General features: G+C 42.0%; 1 protein-coding gene across 1 annotated transcript; it reads left to right on the plus strand.

Annotated features, from left to right (window-relative positions):
- The first annotated feature begins 8,745 nt into the window (after nucleotides 1-8,745).
- Nucleotides 8,746-21,774, plus strand: LOC120058453 (Golgi pH regulator). Its single transcript, XM_039007119.1, has 14 exons — nucleotides 8,746-8,963; nucleotides 9,158-9,217; nucleotides 9,457-9,560; nucleotides 9,689-9,795; nucleotides 9,938-10,039; nucleotides 10,470-10,590; nucleotides 10,795-10,875; nucleotides 11,025-11,134; nucleotides 11,215-11,303; nucleotides 15,474-15,566; nucleotides 19,014-19,109; nucleotides 19,443-19,532; nucleotides 19,623-19,688; nucleotides 20,859-21,774. The coding sequence occupies exons 1-14, from the start codon at nucleotides 8,922-8,924 to the stop codon at nucleotides 21,063-21,065; spliced, it is 1,368 nt and encodes a 455-aa protein (XP_038863047.1). The 5' UTR covers nucleotides 8,746-8,921; the 3' UTR covers nucleotides 21,066-21,774.
- The last annotated feature ends 2 nt before the right edge of the window (nucleotides 21,775-21,776 follow it).

Raw genomic sequence — 21,776 nt, forward strand, 5'->3', positions numbered from 1 at the left:
CATTGGGCAGAGTAGACAGTCATGGGTGGGGGTCAAAGTTCAAAGCTTTCCAGGACCAGGGTAGGCCACCACGGACTAAAATAGTTTTTAATAACCATGTTTCTGTACAATCATCTGAAAGGATGTTACCTTACAGATCTGAACACTGTTTGAGTGGTTTAAATAAGCCTCATCTTACACCTGCTCTTGACACACGTCTCCTATGAAAGATAAGGAGAACACACAGAGGGTGAAACAAACACACACATCCATGAATCTGGCTTAATTCAGTGTGGAAATCTGCCTCTGAATTGTTAACATAGGATCAGTTACTTAACCTTGGAAATGTGAAGGCAAAATGAAGGGCTTCATTCTACCATCAATGGACTGGCCAAGCCCATTACACACAGGCCAGCTGCCTTTCTCTGGCAGAATGAGTCCCCACTTGCTCCATTGAGGATAAATGATAACTTCTGACCCAGCATCTTGTTTTTTAAATATCCAATTGAATAAGGCCTAACACACCTAAAAGAAAAACCTTGATTCCACAGTGAAAATAAAGGCTGTTTTGAGTCATACCCAAAAGGCTGTGTTTCAATTTCTTGAATAAGATTAAGCCACTTGACATTCTTTAAAATAATGATTGTAAAAAAAAAAACTGCTAGCTTATGAACACAATCCCATTTTGCTTAGTCAACTTGACCAGAGCAAAAGGGAGCACGAAATCGTCTCACATCTCTCTGAAAAATATTTTCTTTCGGCTAAAAATAGGCTATATATTGTTGCTACCACATTGTTGTTGTCACAAGATTAAAGGAAATCATTAGCCGACCACCATTTAAGTGGACCATATTAGTAATACAATATGTGACCTGTTACCCCAGCCAAATACAGCTAGTATACGCTATGGATCAAATAACAATGAAGGATCAACATTTAAACAAAGATTTCACTGGTGTATGATGCAGAATATAAAAATCCAAAGTAGTATCATAATATTTAGAGCGACTTTGGGCACTACAAGCCACTTTCTATCCTGAAACTTTATCTTAAAATATAATTAAAAGCTTACCTCTGTTGTAGCTTGCGGGCGTTCCTTTGGCAGCTAGTCCGATCACTGTATTCTCATGGTCCGTGTATTTCCATCTATTTCATAGACTGTCTATTACGGTTGTAAAGAGCAGCACCAGATAAAACACCGCCCATCTGTGAGTCTACAAATCAGGACCAAATAGTGTGCATAAGAAAGGGTGTTGGGCAACAACTGAAATATGTGTATTTTCTTAATGTATGAAATAATAGCCTTACGTCATGGTTCCAACACTAGTCATGCTTTGGGACGAATGCTTTGGGGCGAAAAGTGGGGACAAAAAGGCGCACCTATCGCTTCAACAGCGTGAGGTGTAGGAGTGCTGCCCTCTAGTGGGAGTGTACGATCGATTCTATCACAACAGAGACGCATAGACACGCTGAAGTGAAACTAAGCAGGCGTTGCAGTTCAGTTCAATTGTTTATAGAAAAATTCAGTTGAGAGTAAATACATTTGGGCTTTTTAAAAACGTTTTGTGGGGGATAGATTTTCTTTTTTTTAAATGGGCAGAGAGAAAATATTTCCGTTTTATAGCTAACCTCATGCTATTTTACACATTTTGCCATGAGCCTATGAGAAATATTGCTGGTTTAGAGCAAATGTCCTACTATTCTACATATTTTGCCATGGGACTGGTTTATGACATGTACAGTACTATCTGGAGGGGGGGGGGGGGGGGGGGGGGGGGGGGGGTGACCTCAGGGGGGATACTGTACAATTTACAACTTACGTTGTATACCGAGATATAATTTTGTCAAAAAAAGATTGTCAAAACATCGTACATTTACTGGATCTTTACCTCTTTCTCCATTGAAATGCAACCACAGCCAGCACACTAGTAATAAACACTATCCAGCCGCTGTGATGATAATCCACAGTGTTAAAATCACCTGAGAGAATTAGACACATCTGGGATGCTAGATGATGGGTTGGTTGTAGTCACATTCTGGGGACCCTGTCCTTACAAAACAGAACTAAATAATAAATATTCACAGCCACATGTCAAACACAATGAAATTACATTTTTTACACTGAAATGACAAAGGTTTTAAACTAGAAGTTGAATTTGAGCACTTTATAGTTAATTAACGATCCACCCCTTTTTTTCAAATGTTCGCTTAAAATGACATACCCAAATCTAACTGCATGTAGCTCAGGACCTGAAGCAAGGATATGCATATTATTGATACGATTTGAAAGGAAACACTTTGAAGTTTGTGGAAATGTGAAATGAATGTAGAAGAATATAACACATTAGATCTGGTAAAAGATAACATTGAAATGCAAGAGAAAGGCCATAATGTATTATTCCAGCCCAGGCACAATTTATATTTTGGCCACTAGATGGGAGCAGTGTATGTACAAAGTTTTAGACTGATCCAATGAACCATTGCATTTCTGTTTTCAATTTTTTTTATCAAGACTGCCCAAATGTGCCTAATTAATTTATTACTAACTTTTAAAGTTCATAACTGTGCACTCTCCTCAATGTACAGTAAATCATAAATTGTATAGATGTACAGTACATCATCAATTTGTTACAAATGTACAGTAAATCATCAATATTATAGATGTACAGTAAATCATCAATATTATAGATGTACAGTAAATCATCAATGTTATAGATGTACAGTAAATCATCAATTTGTTACAGATGTACAGTAAATCATCAATGTTATAGATGTACAGTAAATCAATTTGTTACAGATGTACAGTAAATCATCAATTTGTTATAGATGTATGGTAAATCATCAATTTGTTATAGATGTATGGTAAATCATCAATTTGTTATAGATGTACAGTAAATCATCAATTTGTTACAGATGTACAGTAAATCATCAATTTGTTATAGATGTACAGTAAATCATCAATTTGTTACAGATGTACGGTAAATCATCAATTTGTTACAGATGTATGGTAAATCATCAATTTGTTATAGATGTACAGTAAATCATCAATTTGTTACAGATGTACAGTAAATCATCAATTTGTTATAGATGTACAGTAAATCATCAATTTGTTATAGATGTACAGTAAATCATCAATTTGTTATAGATGTACAGTAAATCATCAATTTGTTATAGATGTATGGTAAATCATCAATTTGTTATAGATGTACAGTAAATCATCAATTTGTTATAGATGTACAGTAAATCATCAATTTGTTATAGATGTACAGTAAATCATCAATTTGTTATAGATGTACAGTAAATCATCAATTTGTTATAGATGTACAGTAAATCATCAATTTGCTCCCTTTTCTGATCATTATTTGATTTCCCTGAATTTACAAGCTGTTAAAAAAATCTAAGGATATTTGAGTATATTGGAAATTAAACAACACACTTCTTAAAAATCCTATATTCAATGGAATCATCAAATCGTTAGCCAAAGATCATTTTGCGAGAGAAGACTTAGGTCATGGAAGTAAATGGGAGTTAAATTATTAAACTTGCCAAAGAGCTGAAGCACCTGACACACCTTAGAGAAAATAATTGAATGATCAATCTTGACAGGCTTCTAAAGAAAGATACTTTATATCAAGAAGAAGAGTTTGAATTTAAATCTTTACAAATAGAGTTAGAACAGTTTTACACAGATCTGACAAAGGGTGCTTTTCTCAGATAAAGAGCTAAATAGATTGAAGAAGGGAAAGAAACCAGTTATTTCTTTGCTCTTGAAAATAAACTACAAAAAAATATATATAACCGCACTCAAAATTAACGATTTATTATGTATGCAAAGATCCCATTGAAATATCAGTCTTTGTCAATTCCTTTTATGAAAACCTGAAAACCTTTACAATTCACAATTTCAGAAAGATGGTTATGAAAGCTACATTCGCCACATTCAGAACTATGTCCCTGTGATTCAGGATTAATTCCACTCAATTTGCGAATCACTTGTGTCAGTCGAGGAGATTAGAGAGGCTTTGAATTCAATGAAAAAATGTGAAATCACCCAGCCCTGATGGCCAACTCAGCCCTGATGGCCAACTCAGCCCTGATGGCCAACTCAGCCCTGATGGCCAACTCAGCCCTGATGGCCAACTCAGCCCTGATGGCCAACTCAGCCCTGATGGCCAACTCAGCCCTGATGGCCAACTCAGCCCTGATGGCCAACCAGCCCTGATGGCCAACTCAGCCCTGATGGCCAACCAGCCCTGATGGCCAACCAGCCCTGATGGCCAACTCAGCCCTGATGGCCAACCAGCCCTGATGGCCAACCAGCCCTGATGGCCAACTCAGCCCTGATGGCCAACCAGCCCTGATGGCCAACTCAGCCCTGATGGCCAACCAGCCCTGATGGCTAACCAGCCCTGATGGCCAACTCAGCCCTGATGGCCACCCAGCCCTGATGGCCAACCAGCCCTGATGGCCAACTCAGCCCTGATGGCCAACTCAGCCCTGATGGCCAACCAGCCCTGATGGCCAACCAGCCCTGATGGCCAACTCAGCCCTGATGGCCAACTCAGCCCTGATGGCCACCCAGCCCTGATGGCCAACCAGCCCTGATGGCCAACCAGCCCTGATGACCAGTCAGTTGAATTTTTAGGCAGTTTTTGGGAGTTACTAGAAGAGACTCTTTTTTTTGTTTCAAGATTGCATTGTAAATTGTGAAATAGTTTCCACTATGAAGCTGGACCTGATTCTTAAGCCTGATGAAGAACCCTCTCTCATTGTAAATTTACTCAATATTGATTACATAGATTTTTCTGGTTAATGCCAAAAGATTAAATAAAGGAATATATGCCATTATAAATTAGACTCAAACAGGCTTTATGAAGGGGCTTCACATAAGCTCCAACATTTGTTTAGTCTTGGACATTATGGATTATTCAGATGCAGTTGACTCAGATGCTGTTATTTTATTTATAGACTTCTGTAAAGCCTTTGACACAATTGAACATTAATTTCTCGTTTGGTCTCTGAAACTTTTTGGTTTTGGTGAAAATTGTATCGAAGTCAATTGCATGTTTTACAAAGATATAAATAGTTCTGTGATTCTAAACCTTAATACATCCATTCAGTGTCAACAGAAGTGTATGACAGGGATGTCCAAATTTGCGTTTTTTATTCATTTTGGTAATGGAACTTCTATCTCAAGATATTCTGAATAATGCAAATTTGCATGGCTTATACAGTTTTGACCGAGCAATCTAAATTTCCCAGCTGGCTGACGATACTGTTACATTTTTTAAAGACAAAGACCAGGTCGCACATGTCCTTAATGCCATTAATGCATACTTTATTATGTCTGGATTCAAACCGAATGCTTCTAAACATGAAAATGACTCTGACAATAAAGAAATATAAACTATTCCTGTAAAGGACTGCGTTAAATATTTAGGAATACATCTAGAGTTGAAGTTGGAAGTTTACATACACGTAGGTTGGAGTCATTAAAACTTGTTTTTCAACCACTCCACAAATTTCTTGTTAACCAACTATAGTTTTGGCAAGTCGGTTAGGACATCTACTTCGTGCATGACGCAAGTAATTTTTCCAACAATTGTTAACTGACCTGAAACAGGGAATTTTCTTCTGGTTGCACATTTAACATGCCGATAGAAATTCGGTAAAACTGATTTAAGTTTTCCTGCATTAAAGTCACCGGCCACCGGGAGCGCCGCCTCTGGATGAGTGTTTTCCTGTTTGCTTATGGCAGAATACAGCTCATTTAGTGCGGTTTTAGTGCCAACCTCGCTCTGTGGTGGTATGTAGACAGCTACGAAAAGTACAGATGAACACTCTCTAGGTAGATCGTGTGGTCTACAGCTTATCATGAGATACTCTACCTCAGGTGAGCAAAACCTTGAGACTTCCTTAGATATTGTGCAACAGCTGTTGTTTACATAAATGCATAGACCCCCACACCGTGTCTTACAGGAGGCTGCTGTTTTGTCTTGCCGATTGAGTGTATAACCCGCCAGCTGTAGGTTCTTAATGTCGTCATTCAGCCACGACTTGGTGAAATATAAGATATTACAGTTTTAAAGGATATACGTGCTTTCAGTTCGGCCCATTTATTTTCCAGCGATTGAACGTTAGCTAGCAGAACGGAAGGCAAGGGCAGATTAGCCACTCGTCGCCTGATCCTCGCAAGGCGCCTTGATCTTTTGCCTCGAAATCTCAGTTTCCTTCTCCAGTGAATAAGGGGGATCGGGGCCTGGTCAGGTGTCTGCAGTATATCCCTCGCGTCCGAGTCATTGAAGAAGAACTCCTCATCCAATTTGAGGTGAATAATCCCACGTCTGATGTCCATTTTCGTCTATTTTCGGTCGTAAGAGACGGTAGCAGCAACATTATGTACAAAACAAGTTACGAACCATGTGAAAAAACAAACAAAATAGCATGATTGGTTGAGAGCTGATAAAACGGCAGTCCTACCCTCTGGCGCCATGGCCTATTGCATCATTAATGCAGCAGTATACAATACATTTTTGGACTCACCGTGTTGTGCTGTGAGCACTTCCTTCCAAAACACTCATTGTTGAATTTGCGATTTCCAACTTGTCGTGTAATGTTTATGTCCAATGGCTGAAGAGCACCGATATGTTTTATCTATAATTTCTCTTCATTATTTTTCTTCAAGGATGAAAAGGATTTGCCAGTAGATTGTCAACTTGATTCAGGATGACTGCTAGATAAGATTTTGAAAGTATGATGTTGACATGATCAGTCCAATCAAAGCTGCTGTATATATAATGTGATTTGATGTCATTTTATCTGTGGCCAATGTTCTTGAGCCTTCTTGGATGGGTACTTCTAATATCAGCAGCCAAAGGATTAGAATTTTCAAGGCCTCTCCTTACACTTCACAGTGACAGACTTTCCCCATGAGTGAGAGAACACTGAGCCAATCACGGGAAACAACACTTTGTATTTTCTGCTGGCTTGCCCCACCACCACAGAAATCACTGAAGCACCTGCATTTTTGAGCTGCCTTACTCAAGAAAACAAAAAAGAGACCATGTTTGTATGCGGCTTTATTAACTCAATGATATATATATATATATATTTTACATTGTTTGCAAACTGATATGTGACACGTATTAATGCCAAAATAACATGCAAAACGGGTAAACCCCCCCCCCAAAAAAAGAGTTGTTTATTTATTTATTTGTTCAAAAGGTGGGGCTCATTCTTGACACACACAAGAAACTGTTGAGCGTGAAAAACCCAGCAGCGATGCAGTTCTTGACACACTCAAACTAGTGCACCTGGCACCTACTACCATAACCCATTCAAAGGCATTTTAATATTTTGTCTTGACCATTCACCCTTTGAATGGCACACCTTTACAATCCATGTCTCAGGGCTTAACAATCCTTCTTTAACCTGTCTCCTCCCCTTTATCTACACTGATTGAAGTGGATTTAACAGGTGACATCAGTAAGTGATCATAGCATTCACCTGGATTCACCTGGCCGGTCTTTGTCATGGAAAGAGCAGGTGTTCTTAATGTGTTGTACACTCAGTGTATACCAAACACTTTTAATTAAGGAAGTGCTCTTTAAGATTTCACATGAGATATATCAATGTTATTCCATGTTGTCCAAATTTGTTGATGTTGAAAAAGGTGAAGGTTGAAAAAGGTGTTTTCTGTGAAAAAGGTGAAAATCTCCAGCAATTGTTCTATGAATGTAGATCTCTGATAGATTTTTGGGAAAACCTTGCGGAGTACTTATTTAGCTTTTTGAACACCATATTTTTGACATGAAGGATATTGTATGTTAATATTGCAATGATGACAAACCATTGAAATTATTCAGCATTTGTTTTATTCTTCCAGAAATCTATACCAAAATTACAAATAATTCTGATCAAATTTAATCATCAAGTTAAGACATTATCCCTAGTTAATAATAAAAATGACATCTTCTTGAATCATAATGAGATTTTTTTCTGAGTGAATACATTTTCACCGTTTTTTACTACTTGTTTCACCTGTGTGTTTTGTTTTGTAGTAGAAGTGTTTGATGTAGTGATGTAAATAGTTGATTGCTGATCATTTGTATAATGAACATGTGTTCCTGATATTTGTAAATTGTATTTAGAATAATTACAAACAAACAATCCTACAACAACAAGTTACACTGTCATCATCGGATTTTCTTTCATTTAACTAGGCAAAAATATTATTTACAATCACGGCCTACACCAGCCAAACCCTGACCCGGCCGGACAACGCTGGGCCAATTGTGCGCCGCCCTATGGGACTCCCAATCACTGCTGGTTGTGATACAGCACCTTTCAGAGCCTTAAGACGTCTGCGCCACTCGGGAGCCCAGTTGGATTGCAGAGAAGTGTCTGTTAACGTTGATGTTAGGATCCTGTGCGTATGCTAGATGACCTTGGTTTGGTATGATTAAACGATACATATTTTAAGAAAGGATTTAAAAAATAAACAAACAGACTGTATTCAACCTTAACGGATCCCCAACCTAGACCATCGTTTTTGTCGTCCTCTGCAGGCCACAAACCACACAGTTTCACATTCAGTAGATCAATTAGAAAGAAACCTATTTATTATAGAAATTAATTCCCTCAAAATAATGTTTAAATTAAAGTACAATATTTAAATTAAAACGTATTAACCAGCCAAACTCATTTTTGGACGTCACAGCATTGCGACGGAATGGACTCATCTCTGACTCATTCTGATGACGTACTTCACAGTCCAGTAAGTTGACAGCTCAACAACGTGTTTCCACAATGCAAAAAAATCAACAAAATAACCACGTTTCACGTGTTTGTTGACATTTGTATTGTAGTCATACATGAGCTGAATGCAGAGCCTTTGAACTGAACGTATTCTATAGATTTTAGTCCGTGGTTTCCCAATCAAAATGTCGTTCCTTATGGATTCAGTAATCATGTTCACCTCACAGGTAAGAATTGCTAGCTAACGTTAGCTGTTCTTGGGTGGCTGTTCTTCTCGCTAGCTAACAGTTACTGTAACCTTACAAACAACTGCTAGCTACTATAACACCACTTTTGGCTCCCTTTGCTTAGCCAGCTAGAATGTTTGCACATACACTGTCTTTGGCAAATTTACTAACGTGAAAATCTTTCAACTTCCCAGGTGCTCTTCTTTGGCTTTGGGTGGCTGTTCTTCATGCGGCAGCTGTTCAAAGACTATGAGGTATGTTATTTAATTACTACACAAGTACTGTTATATTAGTTATGATTTGGTAGACATTAATCTACATGCCTTGTCTTTATTTTTGTAGCTAGGTGTCATTATGTTTCTGGACCGTTTTTGTTTAAACATTTGGGAGAACCATTATGAAACAGAAACAGACAGATCCATCAGCATGGGTGTTTACACAGCAGTGATCTACAGAGACTGATCTAACCCTGTGGTCATGTTTCGGTTAACAGGTACGGCAGTATGTGGTCCAAGTGGTGTTCTCCATCACTTTTGCCTTCTCCTGCACCATGTTTGAGCTCATCATCTTTGAGATACTGGGTGCATTAGAAACTAGGTAAGTACAATGGTTTAATTCATTCCTTACGTTACCACGTTCATTCAGTATGATACTTTTCTCTCCATTAACCAGCTAACATAGGCTAGCCGATGTCTCATAGATGTCCTTGTGTCCGTGTCCCTCAGTTCCAGGTATTTCCACTGGAAGTTCAACCTGTATGTGATTCTACTGGTTCTAATCTTCGTGGTGCCATTTTATATCGGCTACTTTGTCGTCAGCAACATCCGCCTTTGTGAGTGACATTTTATCCATGTTATTCCACCTGTAGCATAATTCCAGTGATCCTTCTGTGTTTGATGCTGCAGAGTATATGATGGGTGCTGTCTTGCTGGGAATTCTCACACGCAGTCTCTGAAGTGTGTGTTTGTGTTCAGTGCAGAGACAGAAGCTGCTCTTTGCCTGTGTCGTCTGGTTTACCTTCATGTATTTCTTTTGGAAGTTGGGGGACCCTTTCCCCATCCTCAGTCCCAAACATGGTGAGTGCCTACCCTGCCCCCTCTCCCTATTCTCACTGCTGTGTTTAAGGCCCTATTCCAAACAACCCGTAGCCACTAATCATAGTCACCTCTTGTAGATCTGAAAGTGTGGCAGGTAGCCTAGTGGTTACAGTATTGAGTCAGTAACTGAAAGGTCGCTAGTTCGATTCCCGTGCTGACAAGGTGAAAAATCTGTTGATGTGCCCTTGAGTAACCCTAATTGTTCCAGGGTCGCTGTTGTTAATGGCAGACACTTGCTGTGACCACACTGAGGGTGTCTCAGGGAGAGTGGGATATGCAAAAAACACATGCATATTAATATACACTTATACATGTGTGAAATAGGACATATATAAGCACCAAATTATTATAAGGATTGTAACAGTGATTGTACATAATGTTGCATTCTATACCTGTTTCTGTACCTCAGGTATCCTGTCCATCGAGCAGTTGATCAGTCGTGTTGGGGTCATAGGGGTCACGCTGATGGCTCTATTGTCTGGCTTTGGTGCTGTCAACTGCCCTTACACCTACATGTCCTACTTCCTACGGTTAGTTCACTAAGTCTGTATAGACCAAAACAGCATTAAACAACTATATTACCTACAATCCCATTCTCTAACTCCCCATAGACGCCTACTACTCTACTCCTCACATACTCTACTCGTCACAACTAAATAACCTACACTCTCATTCCACACTATCCTTACTACCCCCAATACCTGTATACCTATGTGATGCATCTTTATCTACAGGAATGTGACAGAGAGTGATATTCTTGCCTTGGAGAGGAGACTTCTTCAGACCATGGACATGATCGTCAGCAAAAAGAAACGGTGAGGGAGAGAGATAGGGGAATATATTTCTATAGAGAGAGCATAGAGACCCTCACCTTTTTCTGATAATCAAATCATTCTAAGGCTCTAGTTTTCTGTTGTCCTGTGCCAGTGTTTGGTGTCATGCGTTTTCTGTTTTGTCTGTGCAGCATTGCCATGACACGGAGGCAGATGTACCAGCGAGGGGAAGACCAGAACAAACAGACGGGATTCTGGGGCATGATCAAGAGTGTCACCTCCTCACCACCAGGCAGCGAGAGTATCCTTCACACATCATAATGGGAAGTGTGTGTGTTTTTGTTGTGTGTCTGTGTACGGTTCCTTGACCCCCCTCTACAGATTTGTCTCTGATCCAGCAGGAAGTGGATGCTCTGGAGGAGCTGAGTCGCCAGCTCTTCCTGGAGACAGTGGACCTGCAGGCCACCAAGGTAACGCATGTGCGCGTTCGCATAACGGGAGCGTGACCACCGGTCGAGTTGAACCCTGATAAAAACCCTCTTTACTATTGAGGAGCAGACTGTATATCATTCAAACACACATCTTTATTTGAACTATATCTAAATGCCCCAAAGGTAAAAGTTGTTTTAAAAATCCCTTTGGAGTGTTCTGTGGTCCCCCAGCGGCAGGCACGCATTGAGGGCTCCAGTCCAGTTCCAGATGCAGCAGGCCTCTCCTGGGTCGTGTTGTACTGAGTGAAAGACAAAGATTCTGTCAGCAAATGGCACTGTTGCGCTAAGGTGCCATAGGCCAAATACACAACTCCACAATAAACCAAAATAGTAACTAACTAAAGGAATACAGTAATATCAAAGCAAAAACAAATGATAATGGAAAATAGTAAATCAATTCACACAAGGTAATGTAAATAAAAAATAAATGGAGAGGCAAGGGATTGTAGCTCAGGTAACGTTATCGGATGTCCTTTCAAGGACAATGTCTGTTCACAAATAGTCTTTGGATCAGTGGGGGGACACTACTAGCCAGTGGGGGGACACTAGTGATTTTAAATCATTCAGATGTGAGCTGGTAGTGTTCAGTCAGAAAATATGCTATAATCCACAATGTTTTGCAATCCAATGGTTATGTGGAATTCGAGGGTTGACCATGGCTGCGGCTGAAATGAGAGAGGCGAAAGATATCTAACTTCCAAATCAAATGTTATTGTTTAGCAGATGTTAATGCGAGTGTAGTGAAATGCTTGTGCTTCTAGTTCCGACCATGCAGTAATATCTAACAAGTAATCTAACAATTTCACAACATTTACCTTTTACACACAAGTGTAAAGGAATGAATAAGAATATGTACATATAAATATATGGATGAGCGATGGCCGAACGGCATAGGCAAGATGCAGTAGATGGTATAGAGTACAGAATATACATATGAGATGAGTAATGTAGGGTATTTAAACATTATATAATGTGGTGTTGTTTTAAAGTGACTAGTGATACATTTATTACATCCAATTTTGAATTATTAAAGTGGCTAGAGATTTGAGTCAGTATGTTGGCAGCAGCCACTCAATGTTAGTGATGGCTGTTTAACAGTCTGATGGCCTTGAGATAGAAGCTGTTTTTCAGTCTCTTGGTCCCTGCTTTGATGCACCTGTACTGACCTCGCCTTCTGGATGATAGCGGGGTGAACAGGCAGTGGCTCGGGTGGTTGTTGTCCTTGATGATCTTTTTGGCCTTCCTGTGACATCGGGTGGTGTAGGTGTCCTAGAGGGCAGGTAGTTTTCCTCCGGTGATGCGTTATGCAGACCTCACTACCCTCTGGAGAGCCTTACGGTTGTGGGCGGAGCAGTTGCCGTACCAGGCGGTGATACAGCCCGACAGGATGCTCTCGATTGTGCATCTGTAAAAGTTTTTGAGTGTTTTTGGTGACACGCCAAATTTCTTCAGCCTCCTGAGGTTGAAGAGGCGCTGTTGCGCCTTCTTCACAATGCTGTGTGTGTGGACCATTTCAGTTTGTCCGTGATGTTTACGCCGAGGAACTTAAAACTTTCCACCTTCTCCACTACTGTCCCGTCGATGTGGATAGGGGGGTGCTCCTTCTGCTGTTTCCTGAAGTCCACGATCATCTCCTTTGTTTTGTTGACGTTGAGTGTGAGGTTATTTTCCTGACACCACACTCCGATGGCCCTCATCTCCTCCCTGTAGGCCGTCTTGTTGTTGTTGGTAATCAAGCCTGCCACTGTAGTGCCGTCTGTAAACTTGATGATTGAGTTGGAGGCGTGCATGGCCACGCAGTCATGGGTGAACAGGGAGTACAGGAGAGGGATGAGAACGCACCCTTGTGGGCCCCAGTGTTGAGGATCAGCGGGGTGGAGATGTTGTTTCCTACCCTCACCACCTGGGGGCGGCCCGTCAGGAAGTCCAGGATCCAGTTGCACAGGGCTGGGTCGAGACCCAGGGTCTTGAGCTTAATGACGAGTTTGGAGGGTACTATGGTGTTAAATGCTGAGCTGTGGTCAGTGAACAGCATTCTTACATAAATATTCCTCTTGTCCAGATGGGTTAGGGCAGTGTGCAGTGTGGTTGCGATTGCGTCGTCTGTGGACCTATTGGAGTGGGTCTAGGGTGTCAGGTAGGGTGGAGGTGATATGATCCTTGACTAGTCTCTTAGGGAAGGGTGAATGTGTTTCAGCCTCCCAGTACCCCAAAAGGCCTCCTCTCTGGTTCAATCTGGTTTGCAGTAGTTTGTTGCGTTAAGGTCCGTCTTTTGTGTGCGGGGCTCATGGTCTTCAAGTCAGGTCCACGCAGCTAGAAATTCAGTCCACTGGTGCTCCTCCATTAATGAGAGCGTAGCACGCAAACCTGTACAGAATGTCGGCAGGCAGCGCTATCAGGAGAACTGTTGGAGATGAGATATGGAGAGGTACTTAGCTTTGAGGAAGGATGAAGTGTTCTCTCGCCCAATTTCCCAAAAGGCCTCCTCTCTGTCCCTCCCGCTCGCCGGCAGCCGTCAATTCGGTTCGCAAAGGCTCTTTGCCGTCGGGTCCACACAGCTACAGGTTCAATCCACAGATACATTGGCATTAATGAGTGCGTAGTACGCAACACAGCAGAGAATGTCGACATACGGCCCTATCAGGCATTATGTTGTAGTCGGATATGTAGAGGTACTTAGCTTTGGGAAGGGACTTTTCTCGGTCTGGTCCAGGTCCGCTCCAGCTACCACATGTCGTCATCAGTTGCCTCGGCTCTGGCTCTGCAAGCGCTCTGCTCCCAGCTCACATCGACCCACACTGCTTCTGACCCGCACCTTAAATAAAGAACAGGTGCCAGCAACTCACCGGTCCCAATTTAGTGAAGCTTTAATTACTTATTCTCGTGATCAAAAGGGGGAAGTTTTACAAGGGGCAAAAGAGGTGTGCGTCTATATATGTCTGGGTAAAACACGTACCAGGTGAATAAGGTTCTGGCTTGGGCATATAATGCAATGTAAGAGGGCAGCTTCTAGTCAGATACATAGTCACCCATGTGACATACACTTAAGATAGTTAACTTACTACTACTACAAATAATAATAATACAAAGTTAATAAATAGTAATTCAACACTTCATTCGGGGCTCAGAGATTCTCAGGAAGCCCATCACTGCAGCCAACTCAAACACCCCCGGAATGGCTTCCAGTTTCTCAATGTCTTCATCAGAAAAGAGCGGCCACTCCTCGCCAGAGCTCAATCTGGGCTGGTAGGCCTTCGTCACTCCCCTGTAAAACTCAACTTTGCGCCTCAGCTCCATGTGCTTGTGGAATAGACGTTGTTTCTCCTGCTCAGGCAGGTGCTGATTGTGGTAGCGGAAGCTGGCCATTTGTAGGGACTGGGACTTCCAGTACCACTCACAGTTGTATATCTCTGAGAGACTTGGGAGGACCTGACCTAAATTCACACATAAAACCAGATCTATGGTTATGTACCTAAATGCATTCTAATTATAATGAGAGATACACCAAAATAAGCAATGAACCAAATCCTGCTAAGAACACAATATTTCTTACCATTGTTGATGTAGTCTGATGGTCTTGCAGGAAGATACGGCTGTCCTGGTGCCGTCCATGGTACAGACTGGTTATTGAAGGTCATTTCTGAATAATGGATAATCTTGGAAAGCAGAAACAGTCTTGGGGTTGTTGTCACCAAAGAGTCCCAAGTGATCGACTTCCAAATCAAATGAAAACAAAGGTGCCTAACAACCAAACATTCTAAACTGAAACATTCTATTAGAGTAAACAGTATTTATTTCCAAAGCATACTCTATTTTCTGTATTACCATATTCTAAATATGAATTCTGAGTGTGAATAAACAGGTGTAATGTTATTCACTCAGTGGGGATATCATGATACATTATTTGTATTTTTTCCCCCCAATATTATGTTCTTTGTCACACAGAGACATGCACGCTTGCCTTGCACACACACCGGCATATACACACACACACACACACACACACACACACACACACACACACACACACACACACACACACACACACACACAGTCCATGTATAGTATGTAGTGGACTAAGGCTATTGTAATGTACGTTTGGTTTTTAGTAATAAGGTGTCTTTGTGCCTCTGTTCTCCGTGCATGTAGGAGCGGATAGAGTACTCCAAGACATTCCAGGGGAAATACTTTAACTTCTTAGGTTACTTCTTCTCCATTTACTGTGTGTGGAAAATCTTCATGGTGAGTCACACACTTACAAGACAGCCTGACTGAGAACTAGACTCATCTTGCCCAACTTGGTTTTGCTTAGACTGCTTGAAAGCCTGAAAAACAGCTGTGTCTGTCAGTTTAGAGAATATCCAGTGTGGCTTTTGATATCTTTTTAATTAAATGTAATTCAAAACAATTAGGCTTTTTCTACCCATATAGCTTTGGGTTTATACTTCCTGTACTGTCAGTGTGTTATCATATCCACATCAGGCCCCAGAGCTACAGTTGAAGTCGAAAGTTTACAGTTGTGGCCAAAAGTTTTGAGAATGACACAAATATTAATTTTCACAAAGTCTGCGGCCTCAGTTTGTATGATGGCAATTTGCATTTACTCCAGAATGTTATGAAGAGTGTTCAGATGAATTGCAATTAATTGCAAAGTCTCTCTTTGCCATGCAAATGAACTGAATCCCCCAAAAAACATTTCCACTGCATTTCAGCCCTGCCACAAAAGGACCAGCTGACATCATGTCAGTGATTCTCTCGTTAACACAGGTGTGAGTGTTGACAAGGCTGGAGATCACTCTGTCATGCTGATTGAGTTCGAATAACAGACTGGAAGCTTCAAATAGAGGGTGGTGCTTGGAATCATTGTTCTTCCTCTGTCAACCATGGTTGCCTGCAAGGAAACATGTGCCGTCATTATTGCTTTGCACAAAAAGGGCTTCACAGGCAAGGATATTGCTGCCAGTAAGATTGCACCTAAATCAACCATTTATCGGATCATCAAGAACTTCAAGGAGAGCGGTTCAATTGTTGTGAAGAAGGCTTCAGGGCGCCCAAGAAAGTCCAGCAAGCGCCAGGACTGTCTCCTAAAGTTAATTCAGCTGCGGGATCGGGGCACCACCAGTACAGAGCTTGCTCAGGAATGGCAGCAGGCAGGTGTGAGTGCATCTGTATGCACAGTGAGGCGAAGACTTTTGGAGGATGGCCTGGTGTCAAGAAGGGCAGCAAAGAAGCCACTTCTCTCCAGGAAAAACATCAGGGACAGACTGATATTTTGCAAAAGGTACAGGGATTGGACTGCTGAGGACTGGGGTAAAGTCATTTTCTCTGATGAATCCCCTTTCCGATTGTTTGGGGCATCCGGAAAAAAGCTTGTCCGGAGAAGACAAGGTGAGCGCTACCGTCAGTCCTGTGTCATGCCAACAGTAAAGCATCCTGAGACCATTCATGTGTGGGGCTGCTTCTCAGCCAAGGGAGTGGGCTCACTCACAATTTTGCCTAAGAACACAGCCATGAATAAAGAATGGTACCAACACATCCTCCGAGAGCAACTTCTCCCAACCATCCAGGAACAGTTTGGTGACGAACAATGCCTTTTCCAGCATAATGGAGCACCTTGCCATAAGGAAAAAGTGATAACTAAGTGTCTCGTGGAACAAAACATCAATATTTTGGGTCCATGGCCAGGAAACTCCCCAGACCTTAATCCCATTGAGAACTTGTGGTCAATCCTCAAGAGGCGGGTGGACAAACAAAACCCCACAAATTCTGACAAACTCCAATCATTGATTATGCAAGAATGGGCTGCCATCAGTCAGGATGTGGCCCAGAAGTTAATTGACAACATGCCAGGGCAGATTGCAGAGGTCTTGAAAAAGAAGGGTCAACACTGCAAATATTGACTCTTTGCATCAACTTCATGTAATTGTCAAATAAAGCCTTTGACACTTATGAAATGCTTGTAATTATACTTCAGTGTTCCATAGTAACATCTGACAAAAATATGTTTGTGTCATTCTCAAAACTTTTGGCCATGACTGTACATACACTTAGGTTGGAGTCATTAAAACCTGTTTTTCAACCACTCCACAAATTTCTTGTTAACAAACTATAGTTTTGGCAAGTCTGTTAGGACATCTACTTTGTGCATGACACCAGTAATTTTTCCAACAATTGTTTACAGACAGATTATTTCACTTATAGTTCACTGTATCACAATTCCAGTGGGTCAGAAGTTTACATACACTAAGTTGTCTGTGCCTTTTAAACAGCTTGGAAAATTCTAGAAAATTATGTCATGGCTTTAGAAGCTTCTGTTAGGCTAATTGACATCATTTAAGTCAATTGGAGGTGTACCTGTCGATGTATTTCAAGGCCTACCTTCAAACTCAGTGCCTCCTTGCTTGACATCATGCTTGACATCATGGGAAAATCAAAAGAAATCAGCCAAAAAATTGTAGACCTCCACAAGTCTGGTTCATCCTTGGGAGCAATTTCCAAACACCTGAAGGTACCACGTTCATCTGTACAAACAATATTACGCAAGTATAAACACAATGGGACCACACAGCTGTCATACCGCTCCGGAAGGTGGCGTGTTCTGTCTCCTAGAAATGAATGTACTTTGGTGCGAAAAGTGCAAATCAATCCCAGAACAACAGCAAAGGAACGTGTGAAGATGCTGGAGGAAACAGGTACAAAAGTATCTATATCCACAGTAAAACGAGTTCTGTGTCGACATAACCGGAAAGGCCGCTCAGCAAGGAAGAAGCCACTGCTCCAAATCCTCCATTAACAAAAGCCAGACTACGGTTTGCAACTACACATGGAGACAAAGATTGTACTTTTTGGAGAAATGTCCTCTAGTCTGATTAAACAAAAATAGAACTGTTTGGCCATAATGACCATCGTTATGTTTGGAGGAAAAAGGGGGATGCTTGCAAGCCGAAGAACACCATCCCAACCGTGAAGAACGGGGGTGGCAGTATCATGTTGTGGAGGTGCTTTGGTGCAGGAGGGACTGGTGCACTTCACAAAATAGATGGCATCATGAGAATGGAAAATTGTGTGGCTATATTGACGCAACATCTCAAGACATCAGTCAGGAAGTTAAAGCTTGGTCGCAAATGGGTCTTCCAAATGGACAATGACCCCAAGCATACTTCCAAAGTTGTGGCAAAATGGCTTAAGGACAACAAAGTCAAGGTATTGGAGTGGCCATCACAAAGCCCTGACCTCAATCCCATAGAAAATGTGTGTGCAGAACTGAAAAAGCGTTTGCGAGCAAGGAGGCCTAAAAACCTGACTCCGTTACACCAGCTCTGTCAGGAGGAATGGGCCAAAATTCACCCAACTTATTGTGGGAAGCTTGTGGAAGGCTACCCGAAACGTTTGACCCAAGTTAAACAATTTAAAGGCAATGCTACCAAATACTAATTGAGTGTATGTAAACTTCTGACCCACTGGGAATGTGATGAATGAAATAAAAGCTGAAATAAATTATTCTCTCTACTATTATTCTGACATTTCACATTCTTAAAATAAAGTGGTGATCCTAACTGACCTAAGACAGGGAGTTTTTACTAGGATTAAATGTCAGGAATTGTGAAAAACTGTATTTGACTAAGGTGTATGTAAACTTCTGACTTCAAATGTATATCTGTAGTAACCCTTGTTTTTTGTCCCTCTAAGGCCACCATCAACATTGTTTTCGACCGTGTAGGGAAGACTGATCCAGTGACGAGAGGGATTGAGATCACAGTTAACTACTTGGGCATTCAGTTTGATGTAGGCTTTTCCACATTCGCACGTACTCTCTCTCTCTCACTCACTCACTCACTCACTCACTCACTCACTCACTCACTCACTCACTCACTCACTCACTCACACAGTCACTCACACAGTCACTCACACAGTCACTCACACAGTCACAAAACATTTCCAGTTGTGTTAATAGCTGTCAGTTTATTAAAGTGTCCTTCTGCAGTACAGTTATTCCTGGTGACTGATTAATCTATTTCAACATTGTTTTACAGTCAGTTTAGGAAGTCCAAAAAACGTAGTTGTGTTGGCATATTCTGTTGTCGCTCTAGTGTTCCTTACATATGCTCTCCTCTGCAGGTGAAGTTCTGGTCTCAGCACATCTCCTTTATCCTGGTGGGCATCATCATCGTCACTTCTATTAGAGGCCTTCTCATCACACTCACTAAGGTAAGTCATATACAGACAGGAAGTTGTCAGTCTACATAGGCATGTGACAATGTACCCTAACCCCAATCCTGTCTCTCTGTTTCTCTATAGTTCTTCTATGCCATCTCCAGCAGCAAGTCCTCCAATGTTATAGTGCTGGTCCTGGCTCAAATTATGGTCAGTATGTCATCTCTCTCTCGCTCTCTCGCTGTGTCCCTCCCTCGCTCTCTTTCTCTCTCTGCATCTCTCTCTGTGTCTCTCTATTCAATTCAAGGGGCTTTATTGGCATGGGAAACCAGTGAAATGGATATACAAAAGTGAAATAAACAATAAAAAGTGAACAGTAAATATTACATCTCTCTCTCCCCACTCTCTCTCTCTGTGTGTCTCTCTGTGTTGCTCTCTCACTCCATGTGGTGTGCTCTCTCCCTGTGGCGCTCTCTCTCTGTCGGTCTCTCACTCTCTCTCTCTGTGTGTCTCTCTGTGTTGCTCTCTCACTCCCTGTGGTGTGCTCTCTCCCTGTGGCACTCTCTCTTTCTGTGTGTCTCTCTCTCTCTCGCTCTGTGTCTCTCTCGCTCTGTGTTCTCTCTGTGTGTCTCTCGCTCTCTGTGTGTCTCTCTCGCTCTGTGTGTCTCTCTCGCTCTGTGTGTCTCTCTCGCTCTGTGTGTCTCTCGCTCTGTGTGTCTCTCTCGCTCTGTGTGTCTCTCTCGCTCTGTGTGTCTCTCTCGCTCTGTGTGTCTCTCTCGCTCTGTGTCTCTCTCGCTCTGTGTCTCTCTCGCTCTATGTTCTCTGTATCTCCCTCGCTCTGTGTCTCTCTCGCTCTGTGTGTCTCTCGCTCTGTGTCTCTCGCTCTGTGTGTCTCGCTCTGTGTGTCTCGCTCTGTGTGTCTCTCGCTCTGTGTGTCTCTCGCTCTGTGTGTCTCTCGCTCTGTGTGTCTCTCGCTCTGTGTGTCACTCGCTCTGTGTGTCTCTCGCTCTGTGTGTCACTCGCTCTGTGTGTCTCTCGCTCTGTGTGTCTCTCGCTCTGTGTGTCTCTCGCTCTGTGTGTCTCTCGCTCTGTGTGTCTCTCGCTCTGTGTCTCTCTCGCTCTGTGTCTCTCTCGCTCTGTGTCTCTCTCGCTCTGTGTCTCTCTCGCTCTGTGTCTCTCGCTCTCTCTCTGTGTTTCTCTCTCTGTGTCTCTCGCTCTGTCTCTCTCTGTGTCCTTCTGCGTCTTTCTCTCTCTCTCTCTGCGTCTCTCAATTCAATTCAAGGGGCTTTAGTGGCATGGGAAACAATGGATAAACAAATGTTAAATAAACAGTGAACAGTAAATATTATGTCTCTCTCTCTCTCTCTCTGTGTCTCTCAGGGGATGTACTTTGTCTCGTCGGTTCTCCTCATGAGGATGAGCATGCCTCTGGAGTATCGCTCCATCGTGACCGAAGTGCTGGGAGAGCTGCAGTTCAACTTCTACCATCGATGGTTCGACGTCATCTTCCTCGTCAGCGCCCTCTCCAGCATCCTCTTCCTCTACCTCGCCCACAAACAGGCACCCGAGAAGCACATGACACCCTAGCACATGACACCCTGACCCCAGTCTGAACTTGACCCTTAGGTTACCTTTTCCAACCTTTCCCTGGAGGCTTTGATTCTCTTGGATTTTTTTAAGAGAAGATGAAAATCCATCTCTTCTGTGTGTGGTGGAGAGAAGCGCCTGACTTCCTGAATCTGGGATGGCCGACGTGTGGTCATGTGGACCGTTGGTGTCAGGGAGAGTCAATGGAGATTGGAGTCATGGAAGACTGGATTTTGTGTAATGTTGGGTTGAACGTGGGTGTAATGACTCATATAATGTAACTACAGTACTTGAAATCAGGACTTAATTGTTCTTTGCAAAAATGAAAATGGGATATTTTACGATGATGACGATGATGATATTTCATTGTGCTGTTGCCCCGTTGGACAGAGGTTCTGTCTATCCTTAAATCAATCTGAGCAGAGCAGAACTGTCTAGTATACAGCACAGACCAGCTTCACTGCAACAGTAGCTTGTTTTGTGAACGGGGTTGTAAATATGTGTTACACTCTATTTTTGACAAACAGAATAATCATTTTAAATGTAACACGTCTACCAGTATCCCCAAATGTCCATGATGCTATTGGTTAGCGTATTTCATGATGTCCAGCCTGTACATGCCATGTACCTGGGGTGGCGTGCATATCTACTGTATTTATTCTACCAAGACAGATGGGAAGGCTTCAGAATAAACCAATTTATGTGGTCATT

Source organism: Salvelinus namaycush, chromosome 13 (assembly GCF_016432855.1).
Source record: "Salvelinus namaycush isolate Seneca chromosome 13, SaNama_1.0, whole genome shotgun sequence".
In the NCBI taxonomy this organism is placed as follows: domain Eukaryota; kingdom Metazoa; phylum Chordata; class Actinopteri; order Salmoniformes; family Salmonidae; genus Salvelinus; species Salvelinus namaycush.

Coding starts and splice junctions, on each gene's coding strand:
- LOC120058453 (XM_039007119.1), top strand. CDS start 8,922: ATGTCGTTCCTTATGGATTCAGTAATCATGTTCACCTCACAG. Junction 8,964..9,157: donor TAATCATGTTCACCTCACAG/GTAAGAATTGCT, acceptor TCAACTTCCCAG/GTGCTCTTCTTTGGCTTTGG. Junction 9,561..9,688: donor CTGGGTGCATTAGAAACTAG/GTAAGTACAATG, acceptor CGTGTCCCTCAG/TTCCAGGTATTTCCACTGGA.